The sequence below is a fragment of the Selaginella moellendorffii genome, unplaced genomic scaffold, assembly GCF_000143415.4.
Source record: "Selaginella moellendorffii unplaced genomic scaffold, v1.0 SELMOscaffold_28, whole genome shotgun sequence".
Taxonomy (NCBI): Eukaryota; Viridiplantae; Streptophyta; class Lycopodiopsida; order Selaginellales; family Selaginellaceae; genus Selaginella; species Selaginella moellendorffii.
Genome location: NW_003314289.1, coordinates 1,305,053 through 1,320,987, shown reverse-complemented (window position 1 = coordinate 1,320,987; position 15,935 = coordinate 1,305,053). Strand labels below are relative to the sequence as shown.

At 51.0% G+C, this 15,935-nt stretch overlaps 8 protein-coding genes across 8 annotated transcripts; 5 read left to right on the top strand and 3 right to left on the bottom strand.

The window, feature by feature from the left end:
* Positions 1–58: 58 nt before the first annotated feature.
* LOC9645310 lies at positions 59–3,024 on the top strand. Its single transcript, XM_002975718.2, has 3 exons — positions 59–1,658; positions 2,054–2,593; positions 2,660–3,024. Exons 1-3 carry the CDS (start codon positions 507–509, stop codon positions 2,753–2,755), a joined length of 1,788 nt encoding a protein of 595 aa, XP_002975764.1. The 5' UTR covers positions 59–506; the 3' UTR covers positions 2,756–3,024.
* A 410-nt stretch (positions 3,025–3,434) lies between these two features.
* LOC9630410 (probable leucine-rich repeat receptor-like protein kinase At1g35710) lies at positions 3,435–4,298 on the top strand. The gene has a single exon (XM_002975717.1). It carries the CDS (start codon positions 3,435–3,437, stop codon positions 4,296–4,298), a length of 864 nt encoding a protein of 287 aa, XP_002975763.1.
* Positions 4,299–4,369: 71 nt separating this feature from the next.
* LOC112348273 (ethylene-responsive transcription factor 9-like) lies at positions 4,370–5,523 on the bottom strand. Its single transcript, XM_024680470.1, has one exon. It carries the CDS (start codon positions 5,157–5,159, stop codon positions 4,473–4,475), a length of 687 nt encoding a protein of 228 aa, XP_024536238.1. The 5' UTR covers positions 5,160–5,523; the 3' UTR covers positions 4,370–4,472.
* A 359-nt stretch (positions 5,524–5,882) lies between these two features.
* On the top strand, positions 5,883–7,511 carry LOC9630409 (geranylgeranyl diphosphate reductase, chloroplastic). Its single transcript, XM_002975716.2, has one exon. The coding sequence runs from the start codon at positions 5,922–5,924 to the stop codon at positions 7,425–7,427; it is 1,506 nt and encodes a 501-aa protein (XP_002975762.1). The 5' UTR covers positions 5,883–5,921; the 3' UTR covers positions 7,428–7,511.
* Positions 7,512–7,585: 74 nt separating this feature from the next.
* On the bottom strand, positions 7,586–8,334 carry LOC9645308 (ATP-dependent RNA helicase WM6). The gene is made up of 4 exons (XM_002975538.2): positions 8,312–8,334; positions 8,091–8,255; positions 7,928–8,017; positions 7,586–7,872 (listed from the first exon to the last, which is right to left on the bottom strand). The coding sequence occupies exons 2-4, from the start codon at positions 8,193–8,195 to the stop codon at positions 7,681–7,683; spliced, it is 387 nt and encodes a 128-aa protein (XP_002975584.1). The 5' UTR covers positions 8,196–8,255; positions 8,312–8,334; the 3' UTR covers positions 7,586–7,680.
* A 290-nt stretch (positions 8,335–8,624) lies between these two features.
* On the top strand, positions 8,625–9,553 carry LOC9630408 (ethylene-responsive transcription factor ERF098). Its single transcript, XM_024680539.1, has one exon. The coding sequence runs from the start codon at positions 8,845–8,847 to the stop codon at positions 9,310–9,312; it is 468 nt and encodes a 155-aa protein (XP_024536307.1). The 5' UTR covers positions 8,625–8,844; the 3' UTR covers positions 9,313–9,553.
* A 932-nt stretch (positions 9,554–10,485) lies between these two features.
* LOC9645307 (chloroplast envelope quinone oxidoreductase homolog) lies at positions 10,486–13,216 on the bottom strand. Its single transcript, XM_002975536.2, has 6 exons — positions 13,081–13,216; positions 12,880–13,021; positions 12,694–12,785; positions 12,402–12,620; positions 10,748–12,347; positions 10,486–10,677 (listed from the first exon to the last, which is right to left on the bottom strand). Exons 1-5 carry the CDS (start codon positions 13,156–13,158, stop codon positions 11,859–11,861), a joined length of 1,020 nt encoding a protein of 339 aa, XP_002975582.2. The 5' UTR covers positions 13,159–13,216; the 3' UTR covers positions 10,486–10,677; positions 10,748–11,858.
* A 633-nt stretch (positions 13,217–13,849) lies between these two features.
* On the top strand, positions 13,850–15,844 carry LOC9645306 (adenine nucleotide transporter BT1, chloroplastic/mitochondrial). The gene is made up of 3 exons (XM_002975714.2): positions 13,850–14,658; positions 15,058–15,225; positions 15,294–15,844. The coding sequence occupies exons 1-3, from the start codon at positions 14,104–14,106 to the stop codon at positions 15,777–15,779; spliced, it is 1,209 nt and encodes a 402-aa protein (XP_002975760.2). The 5' UTR covers positions 13,850–14,103; the 3' UTR covers positions 15,780–15,844.
* The last annotated feature ends 91 nt before the right edge of the window (positions 15,845–15,935 follow it).

Below are 15,935 nucleotides of genomic sequence, written 5' to 3'. Positions count from 1 at the left end.
ATCCCGCGCGATTAGATTTGCGCATAAGTGGTGTTTAGTGAAAGAAGCGCGTGTCTGTGTAGTGTAGTGTAGGCTGTTTCGCAGTGGGGTCTCTTCTTTCTTTCTTCCATCGCTCTCCTTGAGAAACCCCCAAATCTTTGGGATCTCTTGGGCTCTTTCTCTCTTCCACAGAGATTTGTTCGTGGGCCTCGGAATTAAATTCTAGGAGCTCACTGGATGCGTGAAAAAACGATGATGTGTTCTCCTCCCTCCCTCCTGGTGTTAGAGAAGCAATGCTATGGCAGGGAATGGCAGCAGCTCAGGCAGAAATAGTCTCGCTCTGGAGGAGTTCATGAATAGCAATGCGCCGGGAAATCCAATGCTGATAAAAAGCAAATGCTGCTGCAGGGAACCGGCAGATGGATTCGTCCCGGCTATGGTGGTGGCGACACGATCGATCGGTGGCTAAGCTTGTAAGAGGTTTGTAGTGCCGGGCTGGATCGATCAATCACAAGGACAGCAACACGATGAGCATGGATTCTTACAAGAAGCAGCAGCAGATGAAGAGCTTGACGAGGCAGCTGTCGGAACACTCTGCTCTTGGCCTGGGAATGAGCAAGCTCGCGCTGGTTGTGTGTGCCGCTTGCGCTTGCAGCTTCTTCTACGTCGCCCTCCTCCTCCTCAGCAGCGCAAGCATGATGGCCTCGTGCATCCCGTCGTCCTCGCACGGATCCACCACATCCTCCAGAATCATGCCATACAACTTCGCGCTCCTGGGCAGCAGCAATGCCACCACCGCCGCATCCTCGCGATTCACTCTCAATCTGGATCAGGAAAAGCAGCGCTACAGCTCCACCTCTCCTCGCAAGTCCCTGCAGCAAGCCTCCGGCTCTAGAACTTCCGCCAGTCAAGCGAGTGGTAGTACTAGTAGCAGTACCAGTGCGGGTGATTCCGCGTTGGTTTCTTCGATTCCGGCCAAGGTGGTCCCCAAGATCGGCCCTCACGATGCTGCCCAAGTCGAGATTCCATCGACCACCATCGCCAAAACAGAGATCCACACCAGCACCAGCACCAGCACCGCCACCACCCTTTACAATATCGTGTTTGGCATCGCTGCATCGTCTCGCCTCTGGGACCGGCGCCGCGAGTACGTCAAGCTATGGTGGAAGTCCTCGCAGATGCGAGGATTCGTGTGGCTGGACAAGAAGGTGAGGCGGAAGTGGTCCAAGACGGACTATCCCCCCTTCCGGATCTCCTCCTCCACCGCGGCATTCAACTACACCAACAAGATGGGCGCTCGGGCCGCCATTCGAATCTCGCGCATCGTCTCCGAGACCTTCCGGATTGGCCTCCCGGACGTGCATTGGTTCGTCATGGGCGACGACGACACCATCTTCATCCCGGAGAACCTCGTCAAGCTCCTCTCCAAGTATGATCACACCAAGTACTACTACATTGGATCCAGCTCCGAGAGTCACACCCAGAACCTCCATTTCTCCTACAACATGGCCTACGGTGGTGGCGGATTCGCGATCAGCTATCCGCTGGCCAGAGCTCTGGAGCGAATGCAGGACGGATGCTTGCACAGGTATCCATATCTCTTCGGGAGCGACGATCGGATACAAGCGTGTATGGCTGAATTGGGGGTTCCTCTCGTCAAAGAGCCCGGTTTTCATCAGGTAAGTACCGTGTTCTTGGCGTGGGTGTGTCTTCCTCGCATGGCTTTTTCTTGGCATGTCTGAGTGCGTTTCTTGCGTGTGTCATGACGATGGTTGCTGTCAGAATTTTGCACTGGCGCTGTTTTAAGCATGGTTTGCTGGAGGACTTCTTTCTTGCAGCAAATGCCGACGTGCGGCATTTTGGTCGGGTCGGTTCGGATTCGCAATTCACGTCTTTTGGACGCGCATCTCTTTCTCCCTGGTGGTTGAGCGGCATGACGTGATGAATCCTCACACGTCTCGGCTGTTTCAAGAAAAAACTGCGTGTTTGGTTTGTCCTGATCATGCCTGATGCTTTCCAAGCAAAGAATTTCTCTCACTCGATCTTTCGAACTTTCGATTTTTTTGTCTTCCAGTTTGACATCTATGGCGACGCCTCCGGACTGCTCTCGGCACACCCAGTGAGCCCACTCATCTCGATCCATCACTTGGACGTGATCCACCCCGTCTTTCCAAACATGACGCAAGTCCAGGCGCTCAAGCACCTCTCGCGATCCATCAAAGTCGACGCGCCGGGGATCCTCCAGCAGTCGATCTGCTACGACAAGTGGAGGAAATGGTCCTTCTCGGTTTCGTGGGGCTACGCGGTCCAAGTCTATCGCGGGATCCTGCCACCCCGGGAGCTGGAACTCCCGGCTCGGACGTTCATAAGTTGGTATCGCAGGACCGAGGACAGTGGCTTCCCGTTTAGCACGCGGGAGATCTCCCGGAACCCGTGCGAGCAGCCCACCATCTTTTACATGGACAACGTAGGACACAAGAACTCGAGCAGGAGTTACAGCACGTACGCGCGGGAAACCAAGAGAAGGGGTGATTGCCGCTGGAAGATGGCGTCTCCTGGAGGGATCGATTCGATCATGGTCTACAGGGACCGCACGGAAGGGAACTGGCACACGGTAAGAACTCTTGACGATCACCAAGTTCTTCCAAGCTCTCAACTCGACTCTCTTGTTATGTTCCAGGCCCCTAGAAGGCATTGCTGTAGAGTCATAAACTCCGACAAGAGGAACGTGGAGATTGAAGTCGGGCAGTGTAGGACCGGAGAATTCATCGCGTGATTGATGACGACGAGTAAGATCACAGCTTTCGATTGGAGCTTGGTATATATGAGAGAGAAAGATACCGATTTCCGTATGTTTTCTTAGTATGATTCTTTTTCTTCTCTTCTTCTTTTTGGGTATACAGTACCATCATTTTTTGAGTGATGAGCTAAGCAGCAGGAGGAAAACAAAAAACAAATCATGTATATTGTTTAGCTTTTCTATGGCGATGTAATCTCTGTATGGAGTACTTCGCGTTATGAATGTGAATGTCAGGTGACCATCCATCGCAATTGTGTTGTTCTCTCAAAAAAAAAAAAAAAAAAAAAGGAAAAAACTGGCAGTGGCAGTGCTCTCTTTAAAAGCCTGGTGTTTGTGGACAGCAATTGCAATGGTGGAGATGGTACATCCATTTGAGTTTTCTAAAGCTCATTGGCTATGGCCAAGGAGATTCAGACAAGCAAAGGTCAGATAGATTAGAGCCATGGAGCTCAAGAAAGCTAAACACCCATGAAAAATTTAAGATAAAATGAATGTTGGATTGTTCTCCACTCCAAACAAGAACAGATCAGGCAAGAGGACAAACCAGTCCAAATGGCTAAGAATCCAAAGAGCCACCATTTGCGTGTGATAGAATTCGCGACCTTTCCCCAATCAATCCACCATCTGTGCTTTGCTTGATTCGCAAACCTCCTCCATGGGAGCAAGGCTGAGCAGATTGGAACAGCCCATGGAGTTTGATCCCAAGGGAATTGAGCTCATCACAGGCTGCTTCCACAAGGTGGTCACCAGGATGAGAGTTCCAAGCTCCAGCGATGGATCAAATGATCTTATAGAGCTTGTGGTGTACAAGGGTGTTCTTGGGAGGAGCGAGGTTCTTGTGGAGTGTGGCAAGGGCGATTTCAAGGATAGGATGACAGCACTGTGGTCTCCACACCCAAACATTGTGAGGCTTCTGGGATTTTGCACAAGCCCATTCTTGCATGCTCTTGTCATGCCACTGGAGAAGAGAGGCTGCCTCAAAGGCATGGTTTTGGATGGGAGTTTGGGATGGAAGCAAAGAGTGAAGATCATCAAGGGCCTGGCACTGGCACTAGATCATCTCCATGATGCCAGGAATGTCCTGGGATTCCAGGTCTTGCATCTGGGTGTGAGGCTGGAGAATGTGTGGGTGGCAGAGGATTACACTCCAAAGCTGGCTGGATTCCACTCTTGCAAGATCAGGAGGAGCAAGAAATCCATCTCTGGAACTGGATCGCAGGAGGATTTGGAGATTATATCCAAACAGGATTGTGAGGGTGTCACTGACAAGATGGATGTTCTGGGTTTTGGGTTTCTTGTGCTGGAGATCACATCTGGGAGGGAGCTCCAAAGCAATCCAGAGGAGATGATCCAGCTCGCTGACCAGAAATTGGCGATCGAGAGATGGATCGATCCGCGAATTCGAGGCGTCCCGGAGATGGAAGCGAGGAGGATGATCCAGATGTCAATGCTGTGCCTCCAGAGCAACCCAGAGGCGAGGCCAAGCATGGGAAAACTCGTCAGCCTTTTAGGGCTCTAGCCTCTGTTTTCAGGGCTACGTGGCAGATCCCAGCCGTTCAAATGAACGGGTCAGTTTAAACCCACATTATATTCCTTACGAATATCCGTTTTTTCTATTTAGCTTTACCTTTTTTACAAGCAAAAGAAAAACTGGAACTGGAAGAACAAAAAAAAAAAAAAAATTCGGCGGAGCTCACGCACGAACTCGCTGCTCCCATGGATGCAAATTGAGATCCCAGAAGGGCCTACTGTTCCATTTGGGGCAGGAAGAGATTTGATCGTCCTCCTCGGTCGATTCCGTGCCCGAGCTCGACGATCCGGAGCTGGAGGAAGAGGAGTCGCCGCCACTGCTGTGACCACCTCGATTGTCCTGGGCGGCGGCGAGCAAGTAGTGCTTGAGAGACGTGACGATCGTCTTGGACGCCACCGCCGCCGCCGCCGCCACGGCGGCGCGGGATCTAGAATCGTCCACGACCGACACTGGGGACGGCGGCGATGGCGGCGATTTCACACCGGCGATCTGCCGCCGCTTGTGTCGGTGCCGCTGATGCTCCTCGTCCGCCGCCTCCTCCTCCTGGCGGCGATCCTGGCGGCGATCCTGGCGCTCCTCTTGCGGATCGCCGCTGCCGACGCACGGGAAATTCGTCTTGGCCTTGACACCGCGCAGCGAGAATGCGGCCTTGTCGTAGGCCCTGGCGGCTTGCTCCGCGGTGTCGAACGTCCCCAGCCACACCCGCGTCTTCTTCCATGGATCCCTAATCTCCGCCGCGTAGCGCCCCCACGGCCGCTTCCGCACGCCCCGAAAGTGCTGCTCGGCGCCGCCGCCGCCGCCGCCCGGGGACGATGATCGATCGTTGCTGCCGGCACGAGGAGGTGCCATTGTCGATCGTCCGATGGAGATTTTCCGCCCCGAAATATTCACAAGAACGCGAACAGATCGATCAATCGACTCGAAATTTCGCCGGGAAACAAAGAAAGATCGCGAGAGAGTGGAGGAGGAGGAGCCAAGAGATCGATCGATCGGCTGCAAATTCCGCCGGGAAACAAAGAAAGATCGCGAGAGAGTGGAAGAGGAGGGAAGATTTCCTAGACTATATATCGGGAGAGAGATCCCTCGCCGCCTAGCCGCCGCCTCCGCCTAGAACAAGAGGAAAATAGGCCCTCGTTCTATCCAATCTACCCAGCCGCCATACACATTTAAACGATCTCTCGGAGCTCTAGAGTCGGCTATACGAGAGAGAAAGCCCTAAGAAGTATCACCCGGATTGATAGAGCGGGATATTCGCTGGGACGTACACGAGGCCGGCCGCCGCCTTGGCCGCCGTCTGGTGACTGATGAAAGTGACACGTGGATCCCACACCTTGCTTTGCGGCCCGCCGCCGCCGTCAGGCACGGGGATATTCCATCCAACGGGGTCGCGGAATCGGCCAACGCGGGAGGAATCCATCCCGTGAAGCTTTGCCTCCATGCACGGGATTGCAAATTGGGCCACTGGGATTTCGCCGCGTGGCCCACATGACTTGCGAGTGGTATTCCGCCACGTGTACCCGGGTTTGTTGCTGCGAACGGGATGGTGACGCGTGTGCCCTAGATGTGCGGATACAAATGCGTGGATAGTATTTTGCCCTCTTTGCTCGAGCTATGGCGTCGGCGCTTCAAGGAATTCTCAGCACGCCATCGGCGCGGCGGGTCTGCGAGCAATCGCTTGAGCAGGGCGCGGGCAATGCAGGTAATCGGCTGCAGTCTTGCCAGATTTCCGTGAGATCGTCACATCTCTCCTCGGCGGCATGCCTCTCCGGCAGATCGAAGCTCTTCCTGGCGGCGTCGACGCCATCGCTGACGCGAAATTCCCGTCCGGGGCTCCGGATCTTGGCGGCGGCAGGGAGCAAGAAGCTAGGGAATCGCAAGCTCCGCGTAGCCGTGATTGGGGGCGGGCCGGCCGGGGGATGCGCCGCCGAGACCCTGGCCAAGAACGGGATCGAGACCTTCCTCATCGAGCGCAAGATGGACAATGCTAAGCCGTGTGGAGGGGCGATTCCACTGTGCATGGTGGGGGAATTCGATCTTCCACTCGACATCATCGACAGGAAAGTGACCAAGATGAAGATGATCTCGCCCTCTAATGTGGCAGTGGACGTGGGGAAGACCCTCAACGAGAACGAATACATTGGGATGGTGAGAAGGGAGGTGCTGGATTCTTATCTCCGCGAGAGAGCCGCCTCTTTCGGGGCCAATCTCGTCAATGGCCTGTTCCTCCGGATGGAAATGCCCAGCGACGCCAACGCTCCCTACGTTCTCCACTACAATCTCTACAAGCCAGGAAGCTCTGTGGGAGTTCCCGCAACCTTGGAAGTCGACGCGGTGATTGGAGCCGACGGGGCGAACAGCCGTGTCGCCAAGGACATAGACGCTGGCGACTACGACTACGCCATCGCCTTCCAGGAGAGGATCAAGATCCCCGACGACAAGATGGTGTACTACGAGAACTTGGCCGAGATGTACGTGGGCGACGACGTTTCTCCGGATTTCTACGGCTGGGTCTTTCCAAAATGCGATCACGTCGCTGTGGGAACCGGGACCGTGATCAACAAGCCAGCCATCAAGAAGTATCAGGTTGCGACCAGGCACAGAGCTAGAGATAAGATTGCCGGGGGGAAGATCATCCGGGTGGAAGCTCACCCGATACCCGAGCACCCGAGGCCGAGGAGAGTCCGAGACCGAGTAGCGCTGGTGGGAGACGCGGCTGGCTACGTGACCAAGTGCTCGGGCGAGGGGATTTACTTCGCGGCAAAGTCTGGGAGGATGTGCGCCGAGGCTATCGTGGAGGGGTCCGAGAAGGGTGTCCGCATGATCAACGAGGCCGATCTGAGGAGCTACCTCCAGAAGTGGGACACCAAGTACTGGCCGACTTACAAGGTCCTCGACATCCTCCAGAAGGTTTTCTACCGATCCAATCCCGCTCGCGAGGCGTTTGTAGAGCTCTGTGCCGACGAGTACGTCCAGAAGATGACCTTCGACAGCTATCTCTACAAGACGGTGGTGCCCGGCAACCCACTGGATGATATCAAGCTTGCGGTGAACACGATCGGGAGCTTGATCCGGGCGAATGCGCTGCGAAAAGAAGCCCGGAAGGCGGTGCTTACGTAGAACCAAAGAGCTGTATATGATATAATGAGAACTTTTTCTCGAGTACATGTGTTTTTTATATTATCCTTGGCCAATTAAGCCTTCTCTCTAAAGGTGGTAGGGTGTAAAGGTGGTAAAGGTGGTAGGGATTTTGATTGAAAAGTGAATCAGATGTTTGAAATTGCAGAATTCCTCTTCTTCAAAGTCGCAAAGGCATTTTATCGTCCCTTGCCTTACAACTTAAGCTCTTCGTAACAATTTGCAACGCTACCCTTTACAGCAAACCGTGTTTTTTGGCCAGCTTTTGAATGGAGTTCCAGGCCGCAGGGGTCACCACAATAGGAAAGCAGCGGCGGTAGAGGCCGGTGATGTGCTCAGGGAGAGGCTCAATACGGGTGCAGCACTCGGCCTCGAGACGCTCCCGCCACGAGTCTTGGAAATCTCGAACAAACGTGATCACCAAGGCCTGTTCCCAAGAACCATTTGGAAGCCGATTGGAAGAGAATTCGGAAAGAGAGTACCTGTCGGACGCCAGGTTTGTCGCACTCCCCAATCTGCTTCACGTAGGAGTCGCTGCTCTCGGGAAAGTCGTACATGTAGACCACTTCCGCCTGGTGGGAAACCACGTAAGTCAAGAGGAGAAGAGAAGAAAGGGAAAGGAAAAGGAAGGAAGAGCGAGCTTACACTTTCCACGGGTAAATCCTGTGGCCAAGCACCCGTTGTGACCAAAATATTGACGTCGTAGCTCACAAATTGGTCAATAGCGTCTGCTCGCTCGTCGGGAGGCATGCCAGCGAGAACGAGAGCGCTCAAGTTCTCTCGACGCAATCGCGTGGCCAGAAATTTGCACTGGTGGAGAATCAGCTCCCATTTCAAATGGCAGAACAAAGAACCCAAAGACTTACCGCCGATTCAGTGTTGCCGGGATCCGAAGACCGAGGCAGATGGCTCCCAGCAGCTCCGGCTTTGTAGCCTCGCCAAAGGCGCTCACGGCAAACTGCTTGATGCCCTCTTCCGCTAGTCGGCCCATTTCACTCCCTCCTCCAAAACAACCCTAAAAGAGTGTGTATATAGATGCAATTAGGGCGCACGTGGCAACAGGATGGTTTTAGGGCACACGTGGCAGAAGTTGTTAGTTTTAGGGCACACGTGGCAGTAAGTGAAAATGATGCTCATTTAAAAGATTAAAGGTTTGGAAGCTAATAGAACGACGGAATATTATTTTTGAAACGCTAACGGAATGTTCCATGGTGCATTCTAGGGCGGCGGCAAAGCAGCGTTGGATGAGAGCCGAGTCTCGGAGCCCGCCCTCTTCCTCCTCCTCTCCACTGCCGCCGCCGCCACGATCGCCGCCAAGCGTTTGATTGATGAGGAGCCATGGGGGAGCCGCAGCAGGGGCGCTAGCATCGCGTGTGATCAGTAGTGGTAGCAGCTAGTCATGGATCATGGCGAGAGCAAGAAGAGCAAAGGGGGCGCTGGCGGTGGCGGGGTTGGAGGTGGCAGCAGCAGCCATAGCAGCAAGAACGAATCCTCGTCGTGCCACTTCCGGGGCGTTCGCAAGCGGCCATGGGGTAAGTTCGCGGCGGAGATTAGGGATCCATGGAAGAAGCGCCGGATCTGGCTGGGCACCTTCGACACCGCCGAGGAGGCCGCCGAGGCCTACGACAACGCCAACCGATCCATGAGGGGCGCCAATGCCGTCACCAATTTCGCCACTCCCGCCACCGCCAGCGACGACGATTCCAAGCCGCCCAAGGCCAAGTCCTCCAAATCGTCCGCCAGTGGCGGCGGCGGGGGTGGCGGCGGCGGAGGAGGTAATGGTGGTGGCGGCGGTTCTTCGAAGAAAAGCAAGAGGACTGCCGCGGTGGCGGCGGCGGCGGCGGCGGAGGCCACGACCAAGCAGTGAGATCTCTCGGATAATTTTTTTCTTTGTTTCCTACTTCTTGGATCGAGCGATGGGAGGATTTGACACACAGTTTCTGGGGATCGCGTGGTTTTTAGCGGAGTGAAGTGTGTGTCCGAGGTGGTGCTCTCCGGTCTAACGCCACCGCCGTGCAAATCTGTCCAGAGAGATGAGATGACGAACTTACCTCTTGTTTTATTGTTGTCAAATTATATATACACTATTCTCAAATTCTTTGATAGAACTCCGATGTTTGAGATGTCTGGAAAAAAGATTTAGAACTTTAGAACATCATATTACACTAGAAATTGCCCAGCAAATGCTAGGCTGTTGACAGGTTTCCTCTCTTGGCAACTAAATTCCAAAACTTGCCACCCCTTTGAGTTTTCCTCACTCCATGTAGTTGACTAGTGCTTTCTCAAAATTTCAAAGCATAACTTGTGTTCTTGGATGTGTCAAGTTGGAAAGCTGATAGCTCATAACATCTCTTGGTTAGGAATGCCAGGAAATGGTTAGAAATTCGTGGATGGTTTCGTAAATAATAATTATCCATTAGTATATACCTTTGAGATGTAACTCCTTTGATCCATTACGTGTATAGCCAGAATAAAGCCTTAGTAGAGAGAGTGAAACATAACACTTAGAAAGTTACTGTTCATTGTTCAAACAGTATACAAACTTTGTGGTAAAACTTATTTGCAAGCATAAACAGTTTTAGATGTGCTGCTGGAGAGTCTTTTTTATATATAGATTATGAATAGTCTACCAATCAGGATATCTATATAATATTCTGCTCTTAATCTTTTTAAGCAAAAATATTATAAAATTCAGAGGATATGCCGAATCCATTTCTTGGAATGTTCTAGAAGTCTTGAGATCTCTCTGACAATTTTTTTTCTTCTTGTTGGATCGAGTGATGGGAAGGATTTGACACAGTTTCTCGGGATTGCATGGTTTTTAGCGGGTGATTGGTCTGGTCTATCGCCACTGCCGTACAAATCTGTCCAGATAGATGGAGAAAAAAAAGGAGATGAGATGACGAACTTAACCTCTTGTTGTCAAATTATATATATACCCTATTCTCAAATTCTTTGATGGAGCTCTGTCTGATGTTTGAGATGCCTGATTATAGTTTGAAAGAAATTATTGTATTCATCAGGTAAAGGTAGAGATAACAAAAAAGAAAACATTGTCCACCATGATTATTAAAGGGACCAAATGAGTGCACTTAACAGTAAAAATAAGGGTCTAAGGATATGCTGAATCTGTTCGTGGAATATCCTAGAAGTCCATTTCCTAGAGATCACTTGACTCTACGCTGCTGCCTCAGTATCGTCCTTCTGTACGGTATCAGAAACCGCTCCAGTCCTGATTTCCAAAACAAAGATTCATAGTTTTTTTGGTTCTATCTTCAGGATGAAAAAAAAATCATTCTTACCCAGAGTGCACACGCTTCGATAGAACTCCCGCACAAATCCACTCGGATTGTGTGGCCCTAGCCTCTCTCGCGGCATCCTTCGCAAACACTCCAAAAGCTCCAAGTCGGCCTTGTAGAGATCTTCCTGGCTATGGCTGTCGTAGCCAACGTCGTGCTTGAAGCAGCAGTAATCCAGCCAGTCCACCGGAGGTACGTCCCAAACCAGTGATCCTTTTTGTCGACCGCTCGACCAGTTTGGTCCGCAGTAGTTCCCATACTTTGGAAAGATCTGCGAGAGAATAGCTCGGGTTCCAGTGTGCCATGGAACTGTGGCCGAGTAAGGCGAGAATGGCGGCATCACGAGGCAGCCACTGTCCGGGATTTCCTGGCCTGAGGAGCTCGCTGCTAGAGAACTTATGCTCGAGTTTTCACTGTCAGAGATTCGTAGAGAGTTTTCAGATGGAGCTTGCCTGACTTTGGAGGTGCTGTTCTTGCCTAGCTGCTGGAGATAACTTATGCTCGAGTTTTCACTGTCAGCGATTCCTAGAGAGTTTTCAGATGAAGCTTGCCTGACTTTGGAGGTGTTGTTCTTGCCTAGCTGCTGGAGCTGCTGGAGAGTGTTTTGGATCGAGTCCTTCCATATCCATAGCCGAAATCCTGCCGTGGCCGAGAGCATGTGGAGACTGTCGAACTTTGAAGCGAGAATTTGGAGAGTTTCGTTGGGAGACTTGACAATGGAGCTGCCGTGATTTCGATCTTCGTCCCCGGCCATTTGCCTCTTCCCTGACTGAGCTCACTCATGAGTCTAGAATTCTCGAGCACCAGTGCCGTGCTTTTGGATGAGACAGTGAAAGGACGAAACGTAGCCAGGTGGAGATCATCGCTCTTAAGCTTAAGAAATAAATCCTTAAGCTTCAAAGATCGAAATCACGGCGCCACCACCGTCATGACGAAACTCTGCCAAAAAAAACAAAGCACAAACAGTTACACGAAAGCATGAAAAATATAAAACAAAATAACGCGTTGAAAAACAAAAGCCGAGTACCTGATATACAAACTTTCTTGACTATTCACATACCTCCCCAAGTAGATGGACTACTGATCCGTCAAACAAACCGCTATGAAGACCCGGTCAGTAGCTTGCAGCTTCGTCCTTGTTTGTCACAACGATCTTTCCAGTGGCATGGCTTTCGATGCTCTTCGCCCAAGCATCCTCGGCCTTGTCCAGCGGGAACTCCGAGTCGATCAACGACTTCACCTTCTTCTCGTTCACGAGCTCGGCCAGCTCTCCCAGATCTTTCGCGTTTGCTGACATCACGAAGATGGTCATCTTTTGCTTGGACATTGTCAGGAACTTGAAGGCGCTGGTGAGCATCACTCCGAAGCTTGGGGTTAGATCGATGACTTTGCCTTTGGAAGAAAGCACGGGCTGGAAAGTGGACCATGGCATCGTAGTTGCGCACTGAAGAACAACGTCATATTTCTTCCCCGATGGACTCTTCAACGCAGCACCCTCTGGTGTCTTGTAGTCCAAAACTTCGTCCGCTCCCAAGCTCCTGACGAGATCGACGTTTCGAGCACCACAGGTTGCAGTGACGTGAGCGCCGGCAAGCTTTGCTAGCTGATAAGAAGAAACCATTAGTGAAAGATCAAAGAAAGAAAAAGAATAACTCACTTGAACAGCATAAGTACCCACGCCACCAGAGGCAGCAGTGATGAGAACGTTTCCTTTGTAAGATCCATCGTACTTCAATCCACCGGAGTCTCGAAGGCTTTGATATGCAGTGAGTCCAGCCACTGGCAAAGCCGCAGCCTCGACAGCCGAAACTCCTGATGGCCTCTTGGCCGTGTACTTTATTCCAGCTACAGCATACTGTGCAAATCCTCCACCGCGCTATGAAAACCACCAAAGTTTTAAGTGTCACAAACCTCTCAAGCCAGAGAGGAAAAAAAAAAGTGAAAATCACCTTAAGATCGAGCCAAGAGATAACTTTGTCTCCCTGTGAGAATCCAGTGACACCAGGACCAACGCTCACAACTTCTCCACTCACATCAGTGCCTGTGGAGATCAAGAAGACAAAAAAGAAAAAAAAAGCCAGGAGAAAAAAAGAATCTCAATTCCAGCTCCAAAGAAAAAACGCCTGGATACTTACAAGGTATGTATGGAAATTTGATAGAATAGATGACTTTGAGCATTCCCTTCTGGAGCTTCCAATCCACGGGATTAATCGCTGCAGCTTCGATCTTGACCAGAATTTCGTCCTTCTTGGGCGTCGGGACTGGGATCTCCACATGCTGCAACATTTCCAGGGCTCGATCATCCAAGAATTTTGGGGCATTTAGCTTGATCATACCTTGAGACCAGTGGCGCCTTCGCCGTACTTGGAGTACTGCAAAGCCGCCATCATCTTCTTGCTCGCTCCCTCTGCCATCGCCACAAAATCCCTCTCGTCAGTGACACTCCTGTTTAAAACCTACAATACAATAGCTTTTATAATGACACGTGTCGGCAAATCGGTTGTATCGTGGAAACGAGCTATAGAGACTTCTTAGCGTATAAACTTGACTCAGTCTTATATCAATTATAGTAATATTACTCATTTTTTTATATATACATATTAACCTACAATAAACTTATAATATAGTGATTTAAATTCATTTCCTTTTTGGAAATCTGGATGTTTTATAGCCTATTGTTTCTAAGTCCTTTTAGAGAAAGTCACCAAATGCCAGCTTTCAGGAGGCTCTTTCTCACAGGTACACCGATGCTCCCTTATTATTAACATTGGTGAGTATTTGTGTAATCATGTAATTTGTAAATCAAGCTCTATGATCACATTTTTATCACCACGGAATATTTGAATCGGTCGGTCTTCATGTTTTTTGGGGGGCAGACCTTGTAAATAGTATATAAATGAATGAATGAATGGATTTTCCATTCCACAAGCGATCTTATGACTGGGCGCCAAAAGACCAAAAGAAAAGTGAAAAGCTCAAAACCTAAACCCTAACCCCTAAACGCCAGATTCTTTGAATAAGACGAGATATGGTGTATATTCTGCCACGTGGCTTACCAAGTGTTAATGTGAGGCTGTGTGAGTAGCTGCTTTATATCCGCCGGGTCCCAGAGCCCTAATTTCATGGCGCTGGGGCGATGCTTTCGTGGTGCTCGAGTGCTGGGCTCCGAGCTCTCATCCGGTTAGTTCTTCTTCTTCTTCCATCGCATTCGCGGCGGCGATAATCTGGACGAACAGCGGAGAAAAGAATGCGTCTACAGTCCGGGCAGGGTTTCTAGTCCAGATTAGTAGCGGGATTTCGTTGACTCTTAGGTGAGGAGGGGGGACGATTGATCGATTGAGCGATTAGCAGCGATAGAAATGTCGAGGGGATTGCTCAAGGCACAATCCATCGATGCGATGCAGGTAGCGGTGAAGAAGGCGTCCCAGAGCCTGGCCGATTGCTCCTCGATCGCGGCGCTGCCGGCGCTGATCTGCTCGGAGCAGCACAAGCTCATAGAGGCGACGTGGCCGAAGAATCGGGCCTCGAGCCTCCAGCAAGCGCTGTGGCCGCCGATCGAGGATTTGAAGGAGGAATTGATGATAGGAGAGGACAGTGAGAAGGTAGCAGGGAAAAGGAGGGAGGAAGAGGGGGGGAAGGTTTTTTTTCTTTGGTGGCAGGAGCTCTTTAGACTCAAGAAGGTGAAGGTTAAGAATCCATCTTTGAGACGGTTGCTCAGTGGTGCGTTTGCAGGAGCAGTGTCTCGAACTGCTGTGGCACCACTTGAGACGATCCGGACGCATTTGATGGTTGGAAATGCTGGGAACTCCGTCGGTGCTGTGTTCGTCCATATCATGCAGCACGAAGGCTGGCAAGGATTGTTTCGAGGCAACGGGATCAATGTCATCCGCGTCACTCCTAGCAAAGCTATCGAGGTAGGCTTCTTCTCTTCAGTTTTTCCTTCGAGTCCTTCTTGTGTAGAGTTAGATGGAGAGTTCTTGAGAGATCATTGTTTGATTGAGCTAGATGGATAGTCTGATTGTGAGTGAGTGAACTTTAGCTTCAGTGTAGAGTTGGGACTGAGATAAACTAGAAAAGCTATCGAGGTTCAGTTTTTTCTTTTAGTCCTTCTCATGAAGAGCTAGATGGAGAGTTTTTCTATTGTTTTCCGATCGAGCTGGATGGATAGTTTGACTGTGAGTGAACTTTAGCTCGTTGGTTTGCTTTAGAGTTGAAACTGAGATAAGGTAGAGTTAGTTCGAGGATTGTGACTGAAACTTAGATAACATTTTCTTGCGACTTTGAAGGCTCACTGGTTTGGTTTTCCTTCGCAGTTGTTTGCTTACGACACTGTGAAGAAGGTCTTGCAACCGAAAGAAGGAGAAGCCCCGAGGATCTCCTTTCCACTTCCAGTTCCCACAATCGCTGGTGCTGCCGCCGGAGTGTGCTCCACAGTCCTAACTTACCCCCTGGAGCTCTTGAAAACGCGACTCACAGTCCAGGTACCAGCACAGTTCTCTTCTCATCTTGTCGATGGAATGGATTAAAAGAGCTCGCCAATCCTTCGCAGAGGGGCGTCTACGACAATCTCTTGCACGCCTTCCTGAAGATCGTCCAGGACGAAGGGCCGCTGGAGCTCTACCGCGGCCTGGTTCCCAGCGTCATTGGCATCATCCCTTACTGCGGGATAAACTACCTGGCCTACGAATCTCTCAAGAAAGGCTACCGGAGGTTGGCAAAGGAGGATCGAGTGGGGCATCTGGCAACGCTCTTGATCGGCTCCGCCGCCGGAGTGATCTCGAGCAGCGCTACGTATCCCCTGGAGGTGGCGAGGAAGCAAATGCAAGTGGGAGCTCTAAATGGGCGACAGGTCTATCGCCATCTCTTCCATGCCTTGAGCGGGATCGTGGAGAAGCAAGGCGTCGCCGGACTCTACCGTGGAATCGGTGCGAGCTGCATCAAGCTCGTTCCCGCCGCCGGGATTTCTTTCATGTGCTACGAGGCGTGTAAGCAGATCCTACTGGACGAGGAAGAAGCTACTAGCAAAAATGGCTAAGAAAACTTTGCGAAAGAATAACATCAACTTTTGGAAGTTAATAAGATTTTAGGGTTCTTCATTTTTAACCGGTTTTAGGGTTCTTATGTTAAAGGTAACCTGTTTTAGGGCTCTTGAGTTTTAATTAACCAAGATGTTTAGGCTGTCGGAATATGC

Coding starts and splice junctions, on each gene's coding strand:
- LOC9645310 (XM_002975718.2), top strand. CDS start 507: ATGAGCATGGATTCTTACAAGAAGCAGCAGCAGATGAAGAGCTTGACG. Junction 1,659..2,053: donor AAGAGCCCGGTTTTCATCAG/GTAAGTACCGTG, acceptor TTTGTCTTCCAG/TTTGACATCTATGGCGACGC. Junction 2,594..2,659: donor CGGAAGGGAACTGGCACACG/GTAAGAACTCTT, acceptor GTTATGTTCCAG/GCCCCTAGAAGGCATTGCTG.
- LOC9630410 (XM_002975717.1), top strand. CDS start 3,435: ATGGGAGCAAGGCTGAGCAGATTGGAACAGCCCATGGAGTTTGATCCC.
- LOC112348273 (XM_024680470.1), bottom strand. CDS start 5,159: ATGGCACCTCCTCGTGCCGGCAGCAACGATCGATCATCGTCCCCGGGC.
- LOC9630409 (XM_002975716.2), top strand. CDS start 5,922: ATGGCGTCGGCGCTTCAAGGAATTCTCAGCACGCCATCGGCGCGGCGG.
- LOC9645308 (XM_002975538.2), bottom strand. CDS start 8,195: ATGCCTCCCGACGAGCGAGCAGACGCTATTGACCAATTTGTGAGCTAC. Junction 8,018..8,090: donor AGGATTTACCCGTGGAAAGT/GTAAGCTCGCTC, acceptor GTTTCCCACCAG/GCGGAAGTGGTCTACATGTA. Junction 7,873..7,927: donor ACAAACCTGGCGTCCGACAG/GTACTCTCTTTC, acceptor TCTTGGGAACAG/GCCTTGGTGATCACGTTTGT.
- LOC9630408 (XM_024680539.1), top strand. CDS start 8,845: ATGGATCATGGCGAGAGCAAGAAGAGCAAAGGGGGCGCTGGCGGTGGC.
- LOC9645307 (XM_002975536.2), bottom strand. CDS start 13,158: ATGGCAGAGGGAGCGAGCAAGAAGATGATGGCGGCTTTGCAGTACTCC. Junction 13,022..13,080: donor AAGGCGCCACTGGTCTCAAG/GTATGATCAAGC, acceptor GAAATGTTGCAG/CATGTGGAGATCCCAGTCCC. Junction 12,348..12,401: donor TGGGTACTTATGCTGTTCAA/GTGAGTTATTCT, acceptor TCTTCTTATCAG/CTAGCAAAGCTTGCCGGCGC.
- LOC9645306 (XM_002975714.2), top strand. CDS start 14,104: ATGTCGAGGGGATTGCTCAAGGCACAATCCATCGATGCGATGCAGGTA. Junction 14,659..15,057: donor CTCCTAGCAAAGCTATCGAG/GTAGGCTTCTTC, acceptor TTTCCTTCGCAG/TTGTTTGCTTACGACACTGT. Junction 15,226..15,293: donor AAACGCGACTCACAGTCCAG/GTACCAGCACAG, acceptor AATCCTTCGCAG/AGGGGCGTCTACGACAATCT.